Below are 24434 nucleotides of genomic sequence, written 5' to 3' on the forward strand. Positions count from 1 at the left end.
TAAATTGCTTCTTTGTTTCCTCATCAGATGAGAAGAAATGCATGAGCACGTTCAGAATGCACTCAGGAAGAACTTTACACATGCACTCATGGGCCACTCTTATTGGGCTTTGAGCTGATTTATTCTTATTCTCAGCTCTGTGTTTTCAGGAGTGCTATGGAAACACATATAAGCATATAAGGCATGTTGGTTTTAAACTTCTCATTCCAACACGTCTTTCACCCTCACAGATTGGTGCAACTGAATGAAACTTGGACACAAGACTAATTTTATGAGACGGTTGGATAGGATAGAGAGCTCTTCATGAGAACCTTTTGCATAAACTCATGCTATTGAATGGAATGCATATTCTTCACTGCTAGAGGGTGAGAGGCTGCACTGGGTCATTTGTGTTTTAAAACTGTCTATTTAATTCATTAACATCAGTATCACTTGATGTAGTACAGTCCATATTGTCCCTTTGCTAGGTCAAGACTAGGTCCAGTCTTCCATTTGAGTATGACTGGTATACTAAATGTATCACTGAGGATGTAGATAGAACTGAACAGAATAGTAGTGGTTGGACTTTCTTGTTTGAGATGACCTGGGGGAAAAAAAAGTAGCGAACATAGTCATTCCATTAGGTAATGTTGGTATAACAGGCCCATACTCATCTCCCATAATTTTTGATACTTAAATCATGAGAACATATACAGGCAATATTCTGGTTGTCTCATACTAAACACATCCCACTGCAAGATGTAGTAATAATAAAGAAAAAAAAAACATATCCAATACATAAAGGAACAACACATTGATCCTTGAAGTGGATGAGTTATAGCTGCAGCAGACCACACATTCTTGATAGCTAAGAATAGATGGCTAACGCTTCAGTGAGTACAGGCTCAACAAACCCTGACCATGCAGGGTGATCGTGATTTCATCAAGTACAGCAAGTTCCTGGATGAATGTCTTGTTGGATTCTGGAACAACATTCTAATAGACCAGTCAGTTTTGAGGAACACGTTTGTCAAGTTTGCCAAGGCTAACAGCCTGAGATTAGGTGCTTGTACATCACTGTTTATTCCCCTATCATTTCAAGTTAGGGTTTATGGGTAGGGATAGGTTAGGGCTAAGATTTTGGGCAGGAATGTTGAGGAAGGTGGTTGGTTCAAAATGTAGCATCTTGTGGGTTCCTAATCGTTTGTAGGATTTATTCCCAGAAGATAAGATGTACACAAATTACTCGTTATTTATTTACATTTAAAGAAGTGGCATGTCCAAAATTATCCATACCCTTCTCAATAATCAATAGAAAAGCCTTCTATTGGGTCTTACAGCAAAAGCTTCCTATAATTGCTGACCAGCTTTTTGCATGTCTCCACTGCTATTTTTGCCCATTCGTCTTTAGTGATGAGCTCCATTTCTTTCAGGTTGGAGGGTCTCCTTGCCATCACCCTGATCTTTAGCTTCCTCCCCATATTCTCAATTGGATTTAAGTCAGGACCCTGGCTGGGCCACTGCAAAACGTTAATGTTTTTGTATGCTAACCATTTCTTCACCACTTTTGCTGTTTGTTTTGGGTCGTTGTCATGCTGAAATGTCCACTGGTGCCCAAGGCTAAGTTTCTCTGCAGACTGCCTGATGTTGTTGTTGTTGTTGTTGTTGTTGTTGTTGTTGTTAAGAATTTTGATGTATTGATCCTTTTTCATAATGCTGTTTACTGTGATTAGGTTCCCTGGTCCACCAGCTGTAAAACACCCCCAAAACATTAGGTTCCCACCACCATATTTGACAGTGGGGATGGTGTTCTTTGGGATGAAGTCGTCTTTTTTATGCCAAATGAAGGCTACATCATTGTGGCTAAACAATTCAATTTTTGTTTCATCTGACCATAAAACAGAAGACCAGAAGTCGTTGTCTTTGTCCAGGTGAGCATTTGCAAAGGCCAAGCAGGCTTTTGTGTGACTTATCTGGAGAAGTGGTGTCTTCCTTGGTCTGCATCCGTTGAACCCGGCGGTGTGCAGTGTCCGTAGGACTGTCTGCCTTGAGATGTTGCCACCAGCAGAGCCCAGATTCATCAGGATGGCCTTGGTGGTGATCCTTGGATTCTTTTTTCCTCTTTCGCTATCCTCCTGGCCAGCACAGGTGACACTTTTGGCATCTGACTACATCCTCTGAGATTTTTCACAACGTGGAACGTTGACTTGGGAGCAGCCACAATGCGCAGCCGCAGGTCCTCAGTGAGCTCCTTCGTCTTAGCCATGACTGTCCACAAACCAACAGCAGAGAGCTTCTGTTTTTCACTTGCTGAGTTGATTAAAACAGCTGTTCCCAATGAATCAGGGTAAATAGGATGCTTTAGAACAGCTTGGACTATTTGGAATGGTATAGAACTTTGGATTTTCCCATAGACTGTGACAGTTTGCAAAGGGTATGAATCATTTTGGACATGCCACTTTTAGTTTAAATGTAAATAAATGCTGAGAAATATTTTTTTTCCACAATGATGCCTTTTGTACATTGTCTTATCTTTTGGGTGAAGCCAGTGTCATTTCCGATCAAAAAAAACTTGCTGGTTGAATAAAAGTAACTTTAAGTCAGAATTTGCCAGGGGTATTAATAATTTCAGACTTGACTGTATATTGGAGTTTTTGGGTGGATGAATGTAGCTTTTTTTGCCATAGGAGAGGAGTGTGGGGCATGGGATCAGGAAGCTCAGGTCACCCAATGCACTGTTGCACAGTATGTTGGAGTGCACATGGTAATGGCTCCAAGGCCTACAGTCTTATTTTGTTTTCCAAGGTAAATTTGACTAGCTGAATGAAAAAACCCCTGACCACTTAGGTATACCAGATTGCTTTACAATGAGAACCAGTCTTTCTCCTTCTTAGCCCCTTTTCCACTAGCAGGAACCGAGTGCTAGTTTGTAACTTGTGCTATTGCCTTGCTTTTGCTTTTCCGCAGGCTAGAGACTTACCAGGCTTGCTCAAAATGCATCAGTGCCACACAGACTGACCGCAAAAAAGCACCACAAAAGCAATTGGAGAGCAGATGACTCTTTAAGCTTGTGAATTGATTTCGCTGTACTTCGATGCCACACTCCGACCGGTCCACCCAGCACCAACACATCTCAAACAAGTCTAATATTAACAATTGCTTTGCAATTTTAACAAATGTTTCCATTTCATGCATTGTGCCGAATTTAGCCAATGGCTAATTTTCATTCGCAGTCCCCTGGCAGGTAAACATGGGCAAACAACCTAAAACGCCATACACATACAAATACATTAATACTTATAATCATTTGGATCATTGTCCTAATGGAATCCAACTCATTTAAAATTTCTAAAAAAGGCAGTCAGTTTTTGTTTTTATCTGTTGGTATTTGATAGAATCCATGATGCTATGTATCTGAACAAGATGTCCAGGACCTCCGGCAGAGAAAGAGGCCCACAACATTAAAGACCCCCCCTCCCCCCCTCTTGGAATAGTCCTAAACTCCCCCCCCCCCCCCCCCCCCCATGCTGCCCCTGGCCATACCCATCTGGTGGGTTTGTTGCCAAAAGTTTTTTTTTTTTTGTTTTTTTTTTCTTCCATCTGATCATAGAAGCCAGTCTTTGTTTGAAGGACTGAATAAGCTGGAGTTTGGTTTTGGATGAGCGAGGATGTAGAGGCTATTATATGAGGATGATAATTGTTGTTGTTGTTGTGCTATTTTTTATTTTTTTCCTGACCGCAAGAGTTTAACTAATCTCTGAAATTCAAACTCTCTTCCTCACCGTGAATTTGGATGATATAGACACACATCCTCTTCCAGGAAGATTTGCAACATCTTTAGTTGACTGGAACTTCATAATTACTGCCCTGATGGTGGAAATTGAGATTTTCAATATTTTAGCTCTATTCTTACAGCCACTTTCTATTTTGTGAAGCTCTGCAATCTTGTTTTGCACATCAGAACTGTATTCTTTGGTTTTACTCCTTGAGATGGATGATTAGGGGAATTTGGAAGTCATGGCTAGATAGTTTCATGCTCCTAGTCACCCTGGTGTACTAAAAAAATTGTGAATACAAATGGGAATATACTTTAGAGATATTTTACTCCAAAGAATTTCTAGGAGTGCCCATAATTGTGGCCAAAATGCATTGGAGAAACACATTTATTTCATAATGTGTGTTTGAGTTTACATTTTAATTACTTGAGTAGCGCACAACATGAATTTGGTACCAAGAAACTGGTGTGGTGTTGTTTCTGGATGGTCCCTGGCTATGCTGCTTCATCCCTCTGAGCCGTCTGGCATGCCCATATTTTGTCTGGCATGGTTTATTGCTGCAGGCATTCTGTGTACTGCAGCAAACACTGTTTTTCCCCAATTTGACTCATTAACTGAAAAATCGCTATATGATGTTTTTCTTGGTGTTCTTGACGGTGGTAGCAGTAACAGCTACCGGTGGTCATCATTTGATCTCAACAAGAAGGAGCTACCCCTCCATCTTTTTAAATATTCTTGTCAAGAGTATTATCATTTAATTTTTTATGAGAAAACTACATTGTCGAACTCCAAAATTCCAAAATTTTCACTGATAATCTTCACTTTTGCAAAAGCTAAGATGAACTGGAAAAGCTGTCCAAGCTTTTAGATTGCATAGTTAATGCTTCCATTACCTTCATTTTTACTTTGAACATGGGGATCTTTATGCACATTTATACTAGTTCATGAAAACGGTGATTTTTATTAGTAATTATGGTTTGAATGCTGATTTCAAAATGTATTTTTTTTTTTCTGTATGCAGGTCTTTGGTCAAATCAGCTGTAATGTTCCTGCTGATATGTAGTGGATAAGTGTGGTGAGCATTTTTATTTTCTCTTATTGCATATTTTTTTTTAGTTACAAATGCGTGCTTTTTGGTAATCACATGGATATTTGTCTTTCAGAGTTTAAGGACAACACTAGCCCTTGGAAGAAAGCGCCAAGATGGCTCAAACATGGAATGCACTTCAGCAAGCAGAGATTCTATCTGACCAGAGCCCAGAAACTTCTATTGAAGCTATGGACTGTAATGGAATTCCAGTGGGACCAGAGGAGAGCTTTGCTCATGAGATAGAAGAGTTAATAGAGAAGGAGAACTTTTCAAGCATGATGGATTTGCAAGACATTTCTGAATCTGACATAAAAGATTTGGAGTCTGGTTCTCTGCAGCACACATGCTATGAATCTCCTTGGCCAGATGTAATGGACTCAGCTGACCTTGAACAAGCTGAGTTAGGAGATAAAGGAGAAAATAATGGTAACATGACACCATGTTCCTTGCCTAACTCAGTAGAGATTGAGTCCACATTGGAAGCATATTCTGACAAGGCAATATTAGAACCTGCTTTTGAGACAAATGCTAGTCTTGTTGAATATTCAGATATTAGCAGCTGCTCTGACACAGAAGCCAATCTTGATTGCAATTTCAGTTCATCCATTGATGTCAACATGGATGACAACCAGGCTGGTCAGCCTTCAGAAGAAGGAGACCTGAATTCAAGTAATACAATGCACGTATCTTCTGCTGAGGTATGGCATAGTACTGTGGAAGCAGTAATGAGTGAAAATGAACAGCAGGACACTGGACCTCCAGTGACCACAAGTGAGGGCAAAGAGAGGGTAAACCATACTGGTAGCGACTGTAGTGAGATTCCATGTACAGAAGTACAAGGTGAGGACAATATGAATGGTGCAGGACCTTTATCAAAAGATGGGCAAAATGAGGAAAGGGAACTGACTGATTTGGAATGTTTTTTGGATCATTGCGAAGAGCTTGGTACCTCTCTGGATGGTTCCACTTGTGCCTCAAACCATGCAAATTTTGATACTTCATCTTCTAATGAAGAATCAACCTCTAATGGGTATGAAAACGCAAATGGGGATGAAAACGCTTGCCCAACTATAGATTCCAAAGATTCAAGTGTTTGCCAATTACAAAGGACAACCCCAGATCCTGAAAACACATCGTCAAAACCTGAACTTGAAGGGACATTTGTGCTTTCTGGTGGTGGAAAAGGTTCACTTGATGACTACCAATTAGAAGAAATTAACCCAGATCCTGAACCCACCTTTCAAGAGACAGTTGAGATATCTGGCCATGAAAAAGATTCTATTGATGTCTGTCAATTGGAAAGCACATCCTCAAAACCTGAGTTTCAAGAGACAGTTGGGTTATCTAGACATGGAAAAGATTCTCTTGATGGCTGTCAATTGGAAAGCACATCTTCAAAGCCCACCTTTCAAGAGACAGTGGAGATCTCTAACCATAAAAAAGATTCTCTTGATGGCTGTCAATTGGAAAGCACATCCTCAAAACCTTTGTTTCAAGAGACAGTTGAGTTATCTGGACATGGAAAAGATTTTCATGATGGCTGTCAGTTGGAAAGCACATCCTCAAAACCTGAGTTTCAAGAGACAGTTGGGTTATCTGGACATGGAAAAGATTTTCATGATGGCTGTCAGTTGGAAAGCACATCCTCTCAACCTGAGTTTCAAGAGACAGTTGGGATATCTGGACATGGAAAAGAATCTCCTGATAGTTGTCAATTGGAAAGCAACAAACAGGATCCTAAAAGCACCACCTCAAAACTTGACCATGGAAATTCATCCCAGCTAGAAGGACAGAAATGCTTTACATCTGATGATGAGCAAGTTGAGCGGAGTAGTTTTGGATTCCTTGAGTCTTGTTTTGGTTTAAAAAGTATAGCGCAGAACAATGAGAAACTGTTTAATCATATTAAACCACCGGTTCTTCTAAAAACTGCCTTTGAATCTAATAATATAATAGATGAGGGAACTGATGCACCAAAATATCTCAGTACAGACCAAATGTCCAAAACCTCCCTAGATCCTGGACAGCAAAACGTCACCATTGCAAGCAAAGATTCTTTGCCGCGTATCAAGACCCAAAAGAGAAAACTGCAGCCTGTGGTTCTCCTCGAGACAACTGAGAAAAAAACCTGCAATGAAAAGAAATACCATTGCTTTGAATGCCAAGAGTCAACACAAAGTGTAGACGAACTAATCGAGCATTACCATTCCATGCATGCTCACCATAAGTCTCAGTACTGTCCCACTTGTGAAAGTTACTTCACTGATGGTTCATTAGCTGGAAAACATTTTTGTGGAGAAGTCAAGCTTATTGACAAGCTAGAATCATCCCCTTCCTATACAAAAGGGCTAACTAGGGAGAAAGCAAAGTTCATATGCAAGTATTGTAGGAAGTCCTTTGTTCGAAAGCCTTATTATGAAGAACATATGCTAAACCACAGAGTGGTCACACATCATAGATGTGAAATTTGTGGATTATACTTCCCTAATGCTCACAAACGTCTAAGTCACAAGCGTAAAGGAACATGCACACCTTTGATACTAGATCCTTCTTTAGAGACTGCAGATCATTCAGAATCAAGCCACAAAAAGAGTGACATACGAGGCGTGGTTGAAACAGTTGTAGAAACAGACGTCAATGTAGAACTACGTAATTGCTTTGTGAAACTCATGGATGTGTGCAAGACTAGCCAGTCACCTGAACGAATACGTTGTGAAGTTTGTGGAAAGGCTTTCAGGCTCAGAGCGCAACTGAACGCACACCTTAGATCACACTCGGACGAGAAGCCCTTCAAGTGTGACGACTGTGGAAAAGCATTCAAATATACCTGGAATCTTAACAAGCATAAAAGAGAGCAGTGTTTTCAAAAGATTGTCCAACATGAAAAACCTTCAGTTCCAGATAGCCAGATCTCACCAAAGTTTAAATGCCCAATCTGTTTTCGCATGTTCAAGTACTCCTACAATCGGACACGTCATTTGCGTCAACAGTGTCTCAGAGACTACATGAAAAACGGCAAAGGAAAGATTGGTGATAAGTATCGATGCCCTCTGTGTAAAGATATGTTTACTGTGGCTGGCAACCGCAATAGGCACATCAAGCAAACTTGCATTAAGCTAAAACGCTATACAGCCAAAGGAAAGGTAAAAAAAAGAAAAGATGAACTCCACAATACCAAAAAAGAGAACAAAGTGTCACCCTTGACTCTGTCCCAACAAAAAGCATTGCGGTACAAATGCACTTTTTGTCCATTGGAGTATTCTAGCAAGTCTGGTTTCTACAATCATCTAGCAAAGCATAAATTGCTTGGACATGCCAAAAAGGCAATCAAACAAAAACATGGTAATGCTGGTGATTTGAAAAGTTCAAGCTCTGCTGGGCAAATACCAACTAGCCAAGAAAGTGCTGAGAAGGATGCAAGACTTCCTTTCGCTTGTCGCTACTGTGGAAGAGCGTTCGCTTCACCTGACTCATTAAAAAAGCACTTACAACTTCATAAAGGAAACAAACCTTTTCGCTGTTTAGACTGTGGTAAAAATTTTGCCAGGCATGGACACCTAATGGCTCACAAAAATGTTCACAGGCGGAATGTACAGTGTTCGGTCTGCTGGGAAGTTCTGCCGTCTATTGGAGATTTGTTAAAACATAGACAGGCCCATCCAAAAAAAGGCATGCTTAAGTGCCCTGATTGCCCTTTGCAGTTCAAGTTTCCAGTATTTCTGCTTCGACATGTGGCTACGCATGAGAGAAGGCGCAAACTCAATGAACTTCTCCCTCCAAAGGAGCAAGCTACACCTCAAAAGGTACAAGAAATTTACAAAGAGGAGTTCAAATGTGGTCTATGCCAAGAAGTCTTTGTTGACTCAAAGGCACTTAGTGAGCATTGTTTAACTCATATGCCTGGACCTTCTGAATCCAAATGTAAGTACTGCAAAAGCCATTTCTCAAATCATGCTGGGCTTATTCGTCACCTCCGCCTTCACACTGGTGAAAGACCTTATCCATGTCCAACTTGTGGCAGGCACTTCCACAGAAAGGAAGCTCTTAAATTACATCAGGAAAAATGTACAGTGGAGCAACCGCTTCCCTTACTAACGTCAAATGCTAAACAAGTACAGGCAGAAAACAGTGTAGACACTGCTTCAAAAAAGACCAGCAATGTCTATAATTGCTCGTACTGCCCACATTCATTTCGTTTTCCAAACAATTTGAAACTCCATGAGAGAGCCCACTTGGCCAAGACTGTTTTCCCTTGCTCAAAGTGTGGGAAGTATTACAGGAGAAGAAAATTTAAGGATCATGTGGAGCTTTGCAATGGAGACAAGATAAAACCTGTTTGCAGAAAATGTGGGAGAATTTTTACTAGAAAAAACTACAGAAATGCCCATGAAAAGCAGTGCCAGGGCAAGCAGGACAAAACTGAAACTGAAACCAACACGGGAACAAATAATAAGGGCAAATTTAAGCATAAGTGTCCACGATGCTTTAGATGTTTCAGGTCTAGCAGTTTTCTACAGAGACATCTATCTCTTCATTCAAATGAAACGGCATATGCATGCATGCATTGTGGACAGAAATTTGACAGTCCGGATCAATGCTTGCAACATGAGGCTTTTTGTGATGGTGTGATCAAGGAACGTAGATTGGAGAGTTTAAGAGGATCTGAGAAAATTAAATCTATATTTGCTGAAGTAAAAAATCAGAAAGAGGCCAATGCAGGTCCTGGAGAAAATGGCGAGTCATTGAAGTGCAAGTTTTGCACTAAATCATTCTTGAGGGCCAGATATCTAAGACGCCACATTCTCACTCATACAGAGGTGAAGCCATATCGGTGCAAGACTTGTGAAAGTTGTTTCTCACGCTATGATCATTTAAAACTGCACCAAGCCCGCTGCAGAGGAAAGCGACAACTTGAGGTACGAGTTGTAAAGATGAGTCTTGACACCTTAAGTCCCCAAAGCAAAGCCCAGGAAGACAGTGACAACTTACAATGCAAAGTTTGCTCAAAGCAAATGTCCACCCTGAGTGATCTAAAGCGTCATATGGCCATGCTCCACATACTCAATAAACCTTTTCCCTGCAAAAGATGTGGCCAAACTTACAGTTCCGAAAAGACTTTGAGGAGGCACAACCTCACAATCAAATGCAAAAAGATTCCGAAAGAAAGTGTGCCTCCTGCCGAGAATGAAGTTCAAACTCAGCCATGCAGGGAAACATCCAAACTTCTGCAACGTATACAGGTGCACTACATGAACAAATTTAAATACCAATGTGAGTATTGCCCTCGACGCTTTAAATTATCTGGACAACTGAAGGTGCATTTACGTCTTCATACAGGGGAAAAGCCATATGGCTGTGCTAACTGTGGAGAGCATTTCATCAGAACAGACTATTTGAAACGACACTTGGCGAAATGCAATGGAAAGGGAGAAAATCAAGAAAAGATTGTTTGTGATAAATGTGGTGACCTGTTCACCCAGGACACACTGTCTATACACCAGAAGACATGTGTCATTAGCTCAAAATCATCTCAAGAGGTAAATAACAAAGACAAGAGCCCCCCCAAGATAAAAGGTTTTTCCTGTGCTAACTGTAGTGACCGTTTTTTATTGTTCTCTCAGCTCCAGCAGCATTTTTTAGCGAAGCATAGATCTGATCAGCCACAAGAGTTAAGTAACGTTCAGCAGCAATTGGTGTCAAATCCCATGCAAGTCATAAAGCAAGAACAGGTTGATGAGGGCTATGGGCAGAACCAAGAAAGCAGCAGTCAGATAAATGCAAGGGAACGACGTGCATGTACAAACACAGACAACACAGACAAGCCTCTTAAATGCCCAGTGTGCAATATGCGCTTTTCCAGGAGTACTGGCCTGGGTATGCACATGCGCATACATAAGGGAGTGTACCCACTTTCCTGCTCAAAATGTCTTGTTGGTTTTTGGACCAGGAAGAGAATGGAGAAACACAGAAGAAAATGTACAGGTCACACAGTTATCTCAAATAATGGATCTGCGATGGAAAGTGGAGGCGAATTAAACGACACTGTACTAGTGTTTAACAAGGGTTCTAATACAACAGGAACTGGAGTACTGCAGACTAAATTCTCATGTAAAGATCAAGACCAGGAAAATGATGCTGAGAAAGGAGATGCCTCTATTCACAAGTATCAGTGTTCTGAGTGTGATCAGAGTTTTACAGACGGACTGAGACTCATAAGTCATTTGGAGGAACATGGCCGGGCGGATCAAGAGCGCAAATCAGATATCCACAGATGCCCCGTGTGCAATAAAGTCTTCGCTCAAGCTGGTATATTGCAAAGGCATATGAAAATGCAACATCATAGAAAAATGGATAATACTTGTGAAATTTGTTCCAAGCATTTTCGTTTTCCATCTGACCTGGAAATTCATAGATCTGCTCATGACCCCAATCGTCCCTTTGCCTGTGACAATTGCAAAATGCGGTTTTGGACTGCTAAAGCCCTGACCTCTCACCACAGAATGGTTCATTTGCACACACAACGGCCCAACTCAAAAGAACCTAGTGTGAAAGCAAGAACGGAGCAGGCTGAAGTATATAGATGTGAACCATGTGACAAAACCTATACGATAAAAAGGTCATACATGAAGCACTGCAAAGTAAAACACAAAGAGGATTTTATCAAAGCCCTCGTTGATAACGAATTGAAAAGAACTTCTGACAGTGCAAGTCAGGAATCGGATAAGGAAGACTCCAGAAATTTTGATGATGAAGACGACAGCGACAATGACTCCGATTCGGCACCGTACTTTCCTTGCCATGTTTGTGGTAAAACATTCTTGACATCAGAAAGTCTTGAGGATCATCAAAGATGTCATCTTGGTGAAAAACCCTTTGAGTGCGAAGAATGTGGGAAGTGCTTTTTCCAGCTCGCAAACTTGCAACAACATCAGCGGTGCCACAAGTCAGAGTTTCAGTGTCAGATGTGTGGGAAAGGATTTGTCTCGCTCTTCAGCCTGCGCAAGCACAAGCAAACGCATATCAGAAAGAGTCCCCACCGCTGCACCAAGTGTCACTTGAGCTTTACACGCTCAACAGAACTAGCCGAGCACATGGTTACCCACCGTGATGAAAACTTTCCATGTGACCTTTGCGATGAAATCTTTTCCTGCAAAACAAGTCGGGCGGAGCACCGCAAGATGCATACCGAGCAAGAAGAAGAGCTTCCACCATTGATTCCCCCTAAACAGCCTCAAACAATACAGGCAACTCCTGCCATCTCAAATAACGTTGAGCAGTACAAGTATCGCTGTGGAATTTGTCAAATAAGATTTCCAGATCCAGAACAGCTCTCAGAACATGGCTGCAATCCAGCGAAGGAGCGCCCATACTCGTGCCCTGAATGCAACAAGCATTTTCTACATGGTTCCCACCTAAAAAAGCATCAGCTTAGCCATCAATTGTCAGGACCACGTTCTTACCAGTGTAATCACTGCAGCATGAGCTTCACCCACCACCACCTTTTTCTCACTCATTTACGAAGCCATGGGAATGAAAAGACTTCCAAGGACACTAACTTTCCTACCAGTGAAAAGATGGTCCGCGTAGAACCTGTAAAGCGTGACAAAATTTATCAGTGCCCCATATGTCCAGAGAGTTTCTACCAAGCCTTGGACCTCGCAAATCACCTCTCTGTTCATTCTCACATGTGCAGTGTTTGTACTATGACTTTCCCCACTAAGAAAGACCTTGATGAACATGAACAATGCCATTTGACTGCTGCTACTCAGTATGAATGCACGGAATGTGGAGACAGCTTTCTTGGAAGTGATGCTTTCCGCAAACACCACTGTAGTAATAGAAAATTGACCTTTCCAGAAAAGCATCGCTCGGAGCCATCTGCCTCTTCCTCCAAGAAGCAGAGTTCAGGGACTCCTTTTCAAACACGTGATGAAGAAGAGGAGGAGGTTGATGTTGGAGAAGACTTCATTATTTGTCCTATCTGTAAAAGACGGTTCTCCTCCAATAGCAGTTTGATGGAGCACCATAAAAAGCATCACGAGGATCCACGTCCCTTCAAGTGCTTGGTTTGTAAAAAAGGCTTCACGAAGAAACGCTACCTTACGCAGCACCAGCAGATACATAGTGAACGGCCTTACCAGTGTGATGTGTGCTCAGAATCCTTCAAAACGGAACATTCTCTTGTAACTCACCGCAAGATCCATGATGCAAATAGGCAACACCAGTGCCCAATATGCAGCAAATCCTACCTTACAGCACATGATCTTGCAAAACATAAACGGAAACAACATGCTGAACATCAAAGCCAGAGTGAGGCCAACGGAGAGTACCGGTGTGATATGTGCTATAAATCCTTCGCCATGTTTGCTCATTTGCAAAAGCATCAAGAAAGCCACGTAGGACAAGTGGTCTATGAATGCACAGAGTGTGACAAAGCCTTTGCTTTTCTAAATCTTTTGGAGGAACATCAGAGGACTCATGGTGCTGCTTCTACAGAATCGCAATCACCAACCCATTTCCCCTATCAAAGCTCAGTAAATGAATAAAGGTTGAATTACTGATGTCTCAATTTCCTGCAATGCAGGTTATTCAAAATCATTCAGTTTTCTGAACGTTAGTTGTTAAGATAAACTGTACATACAGTTCATTGTTGTTTTTACTTAGGCCTAACTGCTTTTATCCACTTTGACATATTGGTGTTTTACCCTAGTTCTGAATTGGTCGGTTAATGTTCATACAACCTGTTCTGTTCTACAGTTCTGTGAACTGCTCACTAATTTTTCATTGTACAGAACTTGGATCCGTGTAAATAAAATGTATGTAACCTAGATGATGTATGGAACTCTAGGCATATGTGCATGAATGAAGTTGTTGGAGATGTTAATGTTTTGCAGAACAGTTCACAAGGATGTATAGTTAAAAATCCTGCATCATTCCATCATTTAAAGGATCACTCCACTTTTTTTGGAAATGGGCTCATTCTCCAACTCCCCCTGAGTTAAAAAGTTGATTTTTACCGTTTTGAAATCCATTCAGCCATTCTCCTGTTCTGGCGATATCACTTTTAGCATAGCTTAGCATAGATCATTGAATCCTATTAGACCAATAGCATCACGTTCAAAAATGACCAACGAGTTTCCATATTTGTTGTATTTAAAACTTGACTCTTCTGTAGTTATGTCGTGCACTAAGACCGGTGGAAATGCAAAGCTGCGAATTTCTAGGCTAATAAGATTAGGAACTACACTCATTTTTGAATGTGATGCTATTGGTCTAATAGGATTCAATGATCTATGCTAAGCTATGCTAAAAGTGATATCGCCAGAACAGGAGAACGGCTGAATGGATTTCAAAACGGTAAAACCCAACTTATTAACTCGGGGGGAGTTGGAGAATGAGCCTATTTCCAAAAAAAGTGGAGTGTTCCTTTAAGTAATTTTTGACCTTGCTAAATTTGTTTTTTAACATCCTTCTGACAGTTAAAGGAAATCTGTAGATTAATGTTAATATTTCATAGCAATGCCCAGTCATGTTACCCTTTTTTTTTTGTCTGTCTGTAAACATTTAAGGTCAAGTCAAGGGATCACTACACAGTTATACATTATGTGAATGCCTTTGAGTTGTATTTCATGTTTCATAAAAATCCAGATTTACTTTTTTGAGAAGTCTAACTTCAATGGCTTGCCTCAAAATGTAAACTTCATGCTTGACAAATAATACTGTATCTGTTCTCTATTAGTTTAATTACATTAGTGCTGACATATATGCCTTTGAAAACCTGATGTTTAGTTTTACTTTTATATGGCAATGTTGAGAATTTCTTCAACTAGTAAAAACATTTACACCTGCTTTGTTTGACTAGTTTTTTTATTTTTGGAATGAATGGTAACCCGTCACAATCAACCACATTTTATATCTACTTGCGTATGGCTTCAATTTTTCTTTTTCTTTTTTTAAATAAAACCAACAGTCAGTAACTTGGTTGACTCAAAAAGTATCAGTCATGTTAAAGTTAAATGGTCTGTAATCTGTGTTTTCAATTAAGGTTTTTATATCCACGAATCATGGTCAGTCTTCCTGGCCTTTACCTGCATTTTGGACCTTTAATGTTACCGAGGTTATGCAGACATTTGATTAGGAGTCTAATAAGGATCTAATGCAGCTACTGCATCTACAGTTTAAGTCAAAAGTTTACATACACCTTGCAGAATCTGCAAAATGTTTATTTTACCAAAATAAGAGGGATCATACAAAATGCATGGTCATTTTTATTTAATACTTACATGAATAAGATATTTCACATAAATGTTTACATATAGTCCACAAGAAAAAAATAATAGTTGAATTTACGTTCCACAGCTGTTTATTTATTTATTTATTTATTTATTGTGATATTTGGTCTTGAGTCCCTTGTTTGTCCTGAACAGTTAAAAACAGGAACAAATCTTTCAGGTCTTACAAATTTGTTTGTGTGTGTGTGTATTTGAACCTTTTCCAGTATGATTTTGAGATCCATCTTTTCACACTGAGTATAACTTAGACTCATATGCAACCATTACAGAGGGTTCAAATGCTCACTGATGCTTCAGCAGGAAACGCAATGCATTAAGTTCCGGAGGGGATGAACCTTTTTGAATTTGAAGATCAGGGTAAATTTAACTTATTTGTCCTCTGGAAAACATGTACATAACTTCTGTAGCTTCTAAAGGGCAGTAATAAATAAAAATATATATTTATATTTAGGCAAAATAAAGGTACACATCTTCATTCTGTTCAAAAGTTTTCATCCCTTGGCTCTCAATGCAACTTGCTTCCTTCAGAAGCAACAGTGAGCATTTGAACCCTCAGTGTGAAGAACAGTGAGCAGTTTAATTGTTCAGGGCACACATAAAACAACCATCACTAAAAAAAACTGGTAACACTTTACAATAAGGTTCATTAGTTAAACATTAGTTAATGTACTAACTAACATGAACTTACCATGAGCAATACATTTGTTACTGTATTTACTAATCTTCATTACTGTTAGTTAAGGGAAATACAGTTGTTCATTGTTTGTTCATGTTAGTTCACACTGCATTAACTAATGTTAACAAGATTTTAATAATGCATTAGTAAATGTTGAAATAAACATTAACAAAGATTAATAAATGCTGTATAAGTGTAGTTCATTATTAGTTCATGTTAACTAATGTGGTTAACTAATGTTAACTAAAGAACCTTATTGTAAAGTGTTACCAAAAAACTAGTAAGAATCAAGTGTATGTACACTTTTGAATGAGGTCATTTTTATACATTTTTTCTTGTTACCTTTTTTCTCTTGTGGACTTTAAACATCTTTCATGTGAAATATCTTATTCAGGTCTGTACTAAATAAAAAAAAATAACATTTTGTATGATTCCTCTTATTTTGGTAAAATAACATTTTGCACATTCTGCAAGGTGTATGTAAACCTTTGACTTCAACTGTACAGGTGAAGAGCTGTCAGTATATGCCTTGGCTCTTTTAGACTATATGGTCTGTCTTAAAGGAACACTCCACTTTTTTGGAAATAGGCTCATTCTCCAACTCCCCCCGAGTTAATAAGATGAGTTTTACCGTCTTCTACCGTTCATTCAGCCGTTTTCCTGTTTTGGCAATATCACTTTTAGCATAGCTTAGCATAGATCATTAAATCATATTAGGCCAATAGCATCTCGTTCAAAAATTACTGTCGAGTTTCGATATTTTGCCAAAGCAGGTGCAGTAATATCACGCAGCGCCTGAAATTAGTTCCCAGCTGGGTTAGCATTTGCACATGTGCTGCGTGATATTACTCCGCCTGCTTCGGCCATATTACGGCAGCAAACTTCCTTGACTATTACGCCGGAATGGGAGTGTAGTTCCTAATCTTACCGGCCTAGAAAATCGCAGCTTTACATTTTCCGCCGGTATTAGTACACGATATAACTACAGAAGAGTCAAGTTTTAAGTAGGACAAATATCGAAACTCGGTCATTTTTGAACGCAATGCTATTGGTCTAATATGATTTAATGATCTATGCTAAGCTATGCTAAAAGTGATATCGCCAGAAAAGAACGGCTGAATGGATTGCAAAACGGTAAAACTCAACTTATTAACTCGGGGGGAGTTGGAGAATGAGCCTATTTCCAAAAAAAGTGGAGTGTTTCTTTAAAACATTTGGCTCAAGATTCATAGCATGCAGTGCATTTTGGCCTTGTTATTACAGTATTCATTAAAAGTGAAACATCAGTAACTTTAGTTTTGCTTTTATTTTTAATTGAATTAAGACAAATTTATATATGATGCCCCAATAATCGTCTTCTAAATTGATAACTGACCAGATATATCTTGAGTTGATAGTACTTGGCTGATTATAAACAAAAGCAAGATGATATCTCAAGATCAGTTTGATTTAAAAGTTATATTATTTTTGATTATAGTTAAATTAATAATATAAAGAAAGTTCCAACGCAAAGATACATGATGCTCATCTTTTGTTGACAATGAAACTGTTTTCATCATTACTGTTTTCTAGTAAACAACCATTTACCTAATAAAGAAATGTGATTATGGAACCACCACATGACCATCAATAGATATTATAATGAAATTAAATAAAAATGGTTGCTCTAGCTGTTTTAGAACAAAGTAGCTGGTTTTCAGTGTTTTTTTTTTATTTATTAAAATATCACTTAAATCGAATCAGAAATGTTTTCAAATTTTGTTGACTATAATTGCAGACATTTTATCTAATGACGGACCTACAATATTATATAGGCTATAGCTATTCAGCCCAAGATAGATTAAACATACCTATAAGCGGTTTGTAAAAAAAATGTAGATCTGTTTTGGGGGGGAAAATCAACCAGACCGGTCCCTCACACCAGTTGATGGCGGTATATTTAAGCCTTACATGTGGGGAATGGGAGTGAGCGCTCAGAGATACTGTCCTCTATAGTGAACGGTGGGAATTACACGTCTCTACAGAAACTGGGTGCAAATACACACCGTCTTTCGGATTGAAAATAAATTACTTCTTTCAGTAAAATCATGCAATTTTGCAAATCGTACTATACCAAGGTGAGTGCAAGCTATTAACTGTTTGAGGTACTTGTAACGGTTCGTTTCTATTTTCGTGCATACAGGATTTAGCTGCTGTTTTTGTCATTCAAATCCGTTGTGCAGCACGCGAATGACATGTTCCGCATGCACTGAATCGCTCAAAATGTAGCTACAAACCTCATTTGATTTTGTAAAAATGTGTCTTTAACGTTAAGATGTTGCAGGCTAATTGTATAGTTAACATGCGTTTAGATCTGAAGAGCATGCTAAATCTAGAGCATCCGTTGCGGTGCGTGTTATTAGTATTTGTTAGATTATATTCACGCTCTTTTTATACTTTCAACAAAAACTTAATCGCTTAATCGACTAAAAGTCTGTAAATTACCCTGGTGTTGCGTTTTAGTTGTTGTGAAACAGCCTTTATTTAAACGGTGCCACAGTAAGAGGCCAGGCCTATCAAAATCAAAGCATGGGCAGGCTTGCCACTTTTTCTGCCTCTATTGTTGCTACATTTGAAACGTAGGTTGTGTATTACGATTATTTGAACACTTTATTTCAAAACGAAAGCGGCGCAGCAATCTTGTTAGCACTAGCAGAGTTTTCTAAGGAGAATTAGTTTTCTTATTTAAATATGTATGAACTCAGTGTCAGTTGCATGTGAGAGGTTCCACGGGATACGTGATTTAAAAGATTTCCGCCTTTTTGTCTGATATATAGGTTATAGAAACGTTATTTTTGTATTCATGATGATTTCAGACGAAGTAAAAAAGTACTAAAATAAATTAGAGTTTCAAACATGATTTTAAACATAATACGTTCCCCTACTGTCATGCATATCAAGAATTGTTCAGTATTTAAACAGCACATAATCGTGGTATTGCTTAAATAATAATATTTATAGTAATGTACTGTTCATATTGTAATTGTATTGAATATTTAGTTTTTCTGTATACATTATATTTTAATTATGTGCATCCTAGAAAACAGAGTGAAGAGTTCGTTTTTGATTCTAGTTTATTATATACAAAATGTACCCAAATATAAAATTACACAGTAATTCAATTTTTAGGACTGTGTTACTGAATTTTCTTTTGTTTCAAAACATTGCTGCACACACCCAGTGTCGGGTGTGATGCATTACTAACTAATTAATTACCGTGATTTCATGATATTACCCTTAAAAAAGTAAAGTAATGGATTACACTTATTTTTCTGTAATTTAGTTACTACTGAAGTGATTGCTTGAAATACTTTATAGATTATAGGACAATTCGATATGGGTCATTCTACAGAAAGTCAAATTTGGAAACCTCTTTAAAAAAAAAAAAGTATTTTCCCACAAATTTTGTATGTATGCAAATTGTACAACATCCAAGCTACACATTTCTAGTAACTGTGCAGTTAATTCTCATATTGTATTTTCAGAAAGTTTTGGAATATTTGTCCTCTCCCCAGAATTGTCACTACCCAAACATCATGTAGTTATGAAAGAGAGGAATAAATAAATATTAACTGATCATAAATGTAGGGGTGTAGTTAATTTTTTTTAAACACTTAAAAAGAACAGCAATGGAGTAAAATGTAAAAAATTCTTTTAATATCATTTTCATACATTTAAATTTAGGGGTTAGGGTTCGAGACAGCTACCTCCCAATTGCAAGTACCCACTAAATGTTGATGATATTTATATTAAGCTTACTGATATTTAAAATATTATTGTGGGTTTCAATAGCATAACATAACTTTCTCTCTTTAAATACTTTGGTTAGTTCATGAATAATTTATGAAATTTTATATTATTTATTTGAAATAATTAAAAAATAGTTTAGTGTCTGTCCTTCTCTTGTTTAACTAGTCAAGGATGATATAGGATTTCAAATTAATTAGTAATAAGTCATGCAGTACTTTATACAGAAAGTAATTAGTACAGTAATCTAATTACACTGTTGAATTACATTAATTACTTTTTAGAGTAGCTTACCCAACACTGCTCATAGGGCCCTAAACATGACATCATATGGAAATATAAGATTTCATGGTTTATTTCTGAAGTGAAAACATGCTATGCCACTAATGTTGTTTGCTTGCTTTCTTTTTTAGGAGATGCTAAACAATAACAAAGACGTTGATAAAACTTCTTAAACTTAACTCTGGAAGAAGAATCATCTGGCCCCTACAAAATGCTTGGAGTCCAAGAAACAAGGTCTACCGGAAGTCCTAAAACATATAGCTGTGTGGCCTGCTCTGCTACTTTTCATAGTTTGTCATCACTCCTGGTGCACCAAGCATCTCATGCAAGTGAAATGTCTCATCAGCAGGAATCAGCACTACCTACTTGTGTCAGCTGTGGAAGCTTGTTTGCGAGCAAAGATCTCCTTGAAAAACACCACTGTATAATGATGCCCACACCAGCATCTCCAGCCCACACCTACACAAGTGACTGTGGCGAAGAGTTTAGTGCTTGTACAGATCTTGAGGAGCGCAAAAAACAATGTGTATCAGAAATCGAGGTCAAAACAGATTTGGAGATTATTCCGGTTGTGCCACACAGCAAAACTGAGCCCAGCCGTCTTATCTCCGACCAAGTTTTTCACAGTGTTTTACCATCCCATTCCAATGAAAAACCACTTGCACAAAGTCCACCTCCTAGTTCAATCACTAACATCAAGGAGAATGAATCCACAGAAGGCAGCATCTTGAAGCCAACTGAATCCCACCCTGTGACTGAAGAACAAGAGCAACAGCAAGAGGAACAGCAAGAGCAAGAGCATCAGCATCAGCAAGAGCATCAGCAAGAGCAACAGCAACAGCAACAGCAAGAGCAACAGCAACAGCAACAGCAACAGCAACAGCAAGAGCAACAGCAAGAGCCAGAGCAAGAGCAACAGCAAGAGCCAGAGCAAGAGCAAGAGCAAGAGCAAAAGCAGTTACCTGAGAATGACAATGATTGTTTAAAGTCCGCCAATGTGTTAAACCATTTTGTGGATGACAATGAGAAATCACAGGCATCTTGTGAGGATTCAGCTGCGATTAATAAGACCTCTATCTTGAAGATTGTAGCATCTGCCTACATGGGTCAGAAACAACCTGTCCAAATGAAACAAAGGAACTTGCCCCCCAGAAAAGCTTCACCGAGAGCACCATTGCAACCTCCAATCATTTTGACAATATCAAAGCCCAAGCCACCGGAGAATCAATCAAAGATAAAAAAAGATACTGTGGTTGGTGTAAAAACTGGAAAGATGTTGCCTAAAAAGGGCAAGATTATATCCGTGACACAAACACTCTGTCCTGTGGTGGTTTTGGAGACTCGTCAGAAACTTTTCGGCCGGGACAACATAGAAGGCAGACATCAGTGCAGACTCTGCCGTAGGGTTTTTCAAGATGTAGACAGCTTGATAATGCATCATGCCCTGCATAAAAAAGAAAGAGTTAAATTTTGTCTTTGTTGCCAACAATTTGTGATAACTGTAATCTCCGTCCCAGAAAGCCATGTCTGCTCTGATGGATCTTCTAGAAACCATCAACCTTTGATGGGAAAAATGTCTCTGAAACCAGTCAGCCCTACAGCAGAAAAAATGTTCTACTGTTCTTTATGCAAGCGTGGCTACACACGGATGCGCAGCCTCAAAAAGCACAATTGTCCGTGTAAAGCTTCTCTGAAGTCCTCGGCCACTGTAGGCACCAGCAGTTATGTCAATCCTGAAAACTTGGAGGAGTGCAACAGAGCTGTCCCAAACTCGAAAACAAATCAAATGCCAACACAGCATGTAAATGTTGGCGTAGGCACAGAACCGATAAAGATTGAGGAACAGAACACAGAACTTCCTATTGGCAAGAAAGTTCAGCTTGGTTTGAAGATGCAGCCAAAGCATCCGTTAAATACCCCAAAAAACCCTGAGTCCATCTTTGTCAGTGTTTCTAACACTAATCCAACTGTACCAACTAAAAACTCTGCCAACATGGTTGAAGTAAAGCAAGAGGAGCGAGATAAATTGGTTGAAAAGCAGTGGACCATGCCTTTGGATGATGCTGAAATTGATGTACTAATAGACGTGGATCAGAAAGACTCGGATGAGGATGATTTGTCAGACTTGGCTGAAGATGACTATGATGAAGGTGAGGATGTCGCCATTGTAGAGCCTCCTGAGGACAAGGAAATGAAGTCGCCAGTGCCTAGTAATGGCTTTCAGGTGCATGTGACTAATAAAGGCTTGAAGCGGTTTGTTTGCAACGGCTGTCAGAGAAGCTATTCCCGCCTGTTTACTCTAAAGGAGCATTTAAAGATGTGCGGGGCAAGAGAGTTAAAGCCGCAAAATGTTACATCTCATATGGATGGGCCGATTAAAAAGTTTCCATGTCCTCAGTGTGGAAAGTTCTTTAGCCGTAAAGACAATATGAATTTGCATCGAAGGAAGTGCCATCCAATAAACACTAATTCAGTAGTAAGTAACAGAACCGTGGAGCCTAAAACACCTGCATCTCAGGAAAACCTGTTCGTTTTGTCACCATCTACAGAAAACCAAGCAGTCCGGCAAGAAGGTGCTCAGAATACTAGCAGAAACACAAACTGGGGGATTATGTCACTTCCATCTGTGCTTCCGAGAAGAGTGACGTGCGAATGCGGAGCCTCATTCACTTGTCCTCGACTTCTCTTTGAGCATCTGCAACAGCATGCACAGGAGTCCTACATTTGTCCACACTGTGGGGAGAACTTGCAGTCGTGGATGGATTTTGAGGCACATCAGCAATTGCACAACCAACCTCAGAGCTCTGCAAGTGAACTAAGAGCTTCCCAACAACAACCTCATTCCTTTTCCCAAGCAGCTTCGACTCGGCCACAACAGTCTCCTACACAGCCGCCTGCACTCTTGGCACCTCAGCATTTGAACAACAAACCGTTTCCTGATGAACTGACATGCCATAAATGTAAGAAGAGCTTCAGTCTCCGCAAAAATTTGTTAAGACACTTACGGTTGCGTTGTATTGGCGATGATGCAGGTCAGAATAAACACACCTGCTCTCGTTGTGGTACAACATTCCAAAACCCATTGATGCTTAAAGTTCACATTCAAAGCAATACCTGCAAACCTGCATTAAAACCGTTTCGGTGCCCAGTGTGTGTGCGTTGGTTCAGTTGTCTAGATGGGCTCAAGAGGCACCTGGTCTCACACAGTAGGCAGTCTGTCTTTACATGTCAGATCTGTGACCAGAACTATCAAACCCCTCAGGCCCTAGAGGAGCATAAAAGAAATGATCATCGAGTCAACAGGCCAGTAGAGGATGCACAAAAACAGTTGAACCAAGCAGGTGCACAAACCAGTTCATCTAATCCTTTTCAGTGTCACATTTGCCTTCGCAATTATCCAAAGCTTCAATCCCTGAAGGATCACTTAAGGAAAGTTCATCGGCCTAAACCGCCAAAACCAACTAATGTGCGTACCGTAGAACCGGTCCGTTCTGGACCGTTTCAATGTCAGATATGTGAGCGGTTCTATCCTAACATAAAATCTTTGAAGAACCACAGAAGAAGAGTGCATCATATTGTGGGAGGTGTGTTTCTGCCATCAAAGGGAACTGAGCAAAACATCACTCCCAGTCAGTTCCAGTGTCAAATTTGCTCACACAGCTTTCCGGATGAACAGTCCCTCCGAAACCACAGAAGGAGGGCCCATCTTATTGTGAGAGGTCATGGGCTGTCAAGTGGAATGGCTCAACACAATCTATACAAGTGTCAGATTTGCCAGCGCAGCTATCCTGACGCAGTATCCCTTAAAAATCATAGGAGGAGGGTTCATCGCATATTAGGGCCAGTGCCTGAAACAACACCACCTCCACCTCCACCACCACTACTACCAACAAATCATGACATAGAAGATCCTCCAGAGGAGAAACCGATACCTTTCTTGTAAACGATGTTCATGCATTCATAAAAGTTGGATCTGCTGCTTGCCTTTGTTGCTGTATATGCAATCAAAATGAAAAAGAAGTCATAAGGCAGCACCCACTGAGTACATTATACCTTTTTTTTAAAGAGTAGTAAAAATCATTTTGAGTAGTTAAAGTTTTATATCTGTTTAGTAATGTAACAGTTTTTGACTTGTTAATATCATATTGTTCAGCTTCCTCTGTATTTTTATTGATGTTGCCTTAATTTAATTCATCTATTGAATACTGACCCCCCAATACAAACAGGAAGATTTTTGGCGAGTGCACTGTATAAATGTAAAATAGAACAGTTGATGGCTGTTTTTAAGGTAGCCAATGTGTATTGTTAGTGTACTGTACATACATTTTGATGTAAACATGTCCTACGTTGCATCAATAAACAATAGTGACAACTTTCTAAGTCTCCATTTGAGGTTTTTATACTGCACACAATGCTCCTAGTTATAGTAAAATTTGCTGGAAATATCTAAATGATAAAGACTGAATTGGTGAGCTGATTAAAAAAGTAAAACTGATGGACTGAACAAATAAATACATTAATTGCTTAGTCAGGAATGTTAAATTTGCATCTGA

General features: G+C 39.4%; 2 protein-coding genes across 2 annotated transcripts; both read left to right on the plus strand.

The window, feature by feature from the left end:
- The first annotated feature begins 5033 nt into the window (after positions 1-5033).
- On the plus strand, positions 5034-14694 carry znf1035 (zinc finger protein 1035). The gene has a single exon (XM_073847815.1). The coding sequence runs from the start codon at positions 5034-5036 to the stop codon at positions 13389-13391; it is 8358 nt and encodes a 2785-aa protein (XP_073703916.1). The 3' UTR covers positions 13392-14694.
- Positions 14695-17816: 3122 nt separating this feature from the next.
- On the plus strand, positions 17817-24256 carry LOC141343430 (uncharacterized). Its single transcript, XM_073848029.1, has 2 exons — positions 17817-17930; positions 20013-24256. Exon 2 carries the CDS (start codon positions 20093-20095, stop codon positions 23822-23824), a length of 3732 nt encoding a protein of 1243 aa, XP_073704130.1. The 5' UTR covers positions 17817-17930; positions 20013-20092; the 3' UTR covers positions 23825-24256.
- The last annotated feature ends 178 nt before the right edge of the window (positions 24257-24434 follow it).

Source organism: Garra rufa, chromosome 9 (genome assembly GCF_049309525.1).
Source record: "Garra rufa chromosome 9, GarRuf1.0, whole genome shotgun sequence".
Taxonomy (NCBI): Eukaryota; Metazoa; Chordata; class Actinopteri; order Cypriniformes; family Cyprinidae; genus Garra; species Garra rufa.

Bases quoted from the DNA above. Each gene is read 5' to 3' on its own strand.
- LOC141343430 (XM_073848029.1), top strand. From the start codon at position 20,093: ATGCTTGGAGTCCAAGAAACAAGGTCTACCGGAAGTCCTAAAACATAT.
- znf1035 (XM_073847815.1), top strand. From the start codon at position 5,034: ATGGACTGTAATGGAATTCCAGTGGGACCAGAGGAGAGCTTTGCTCAT.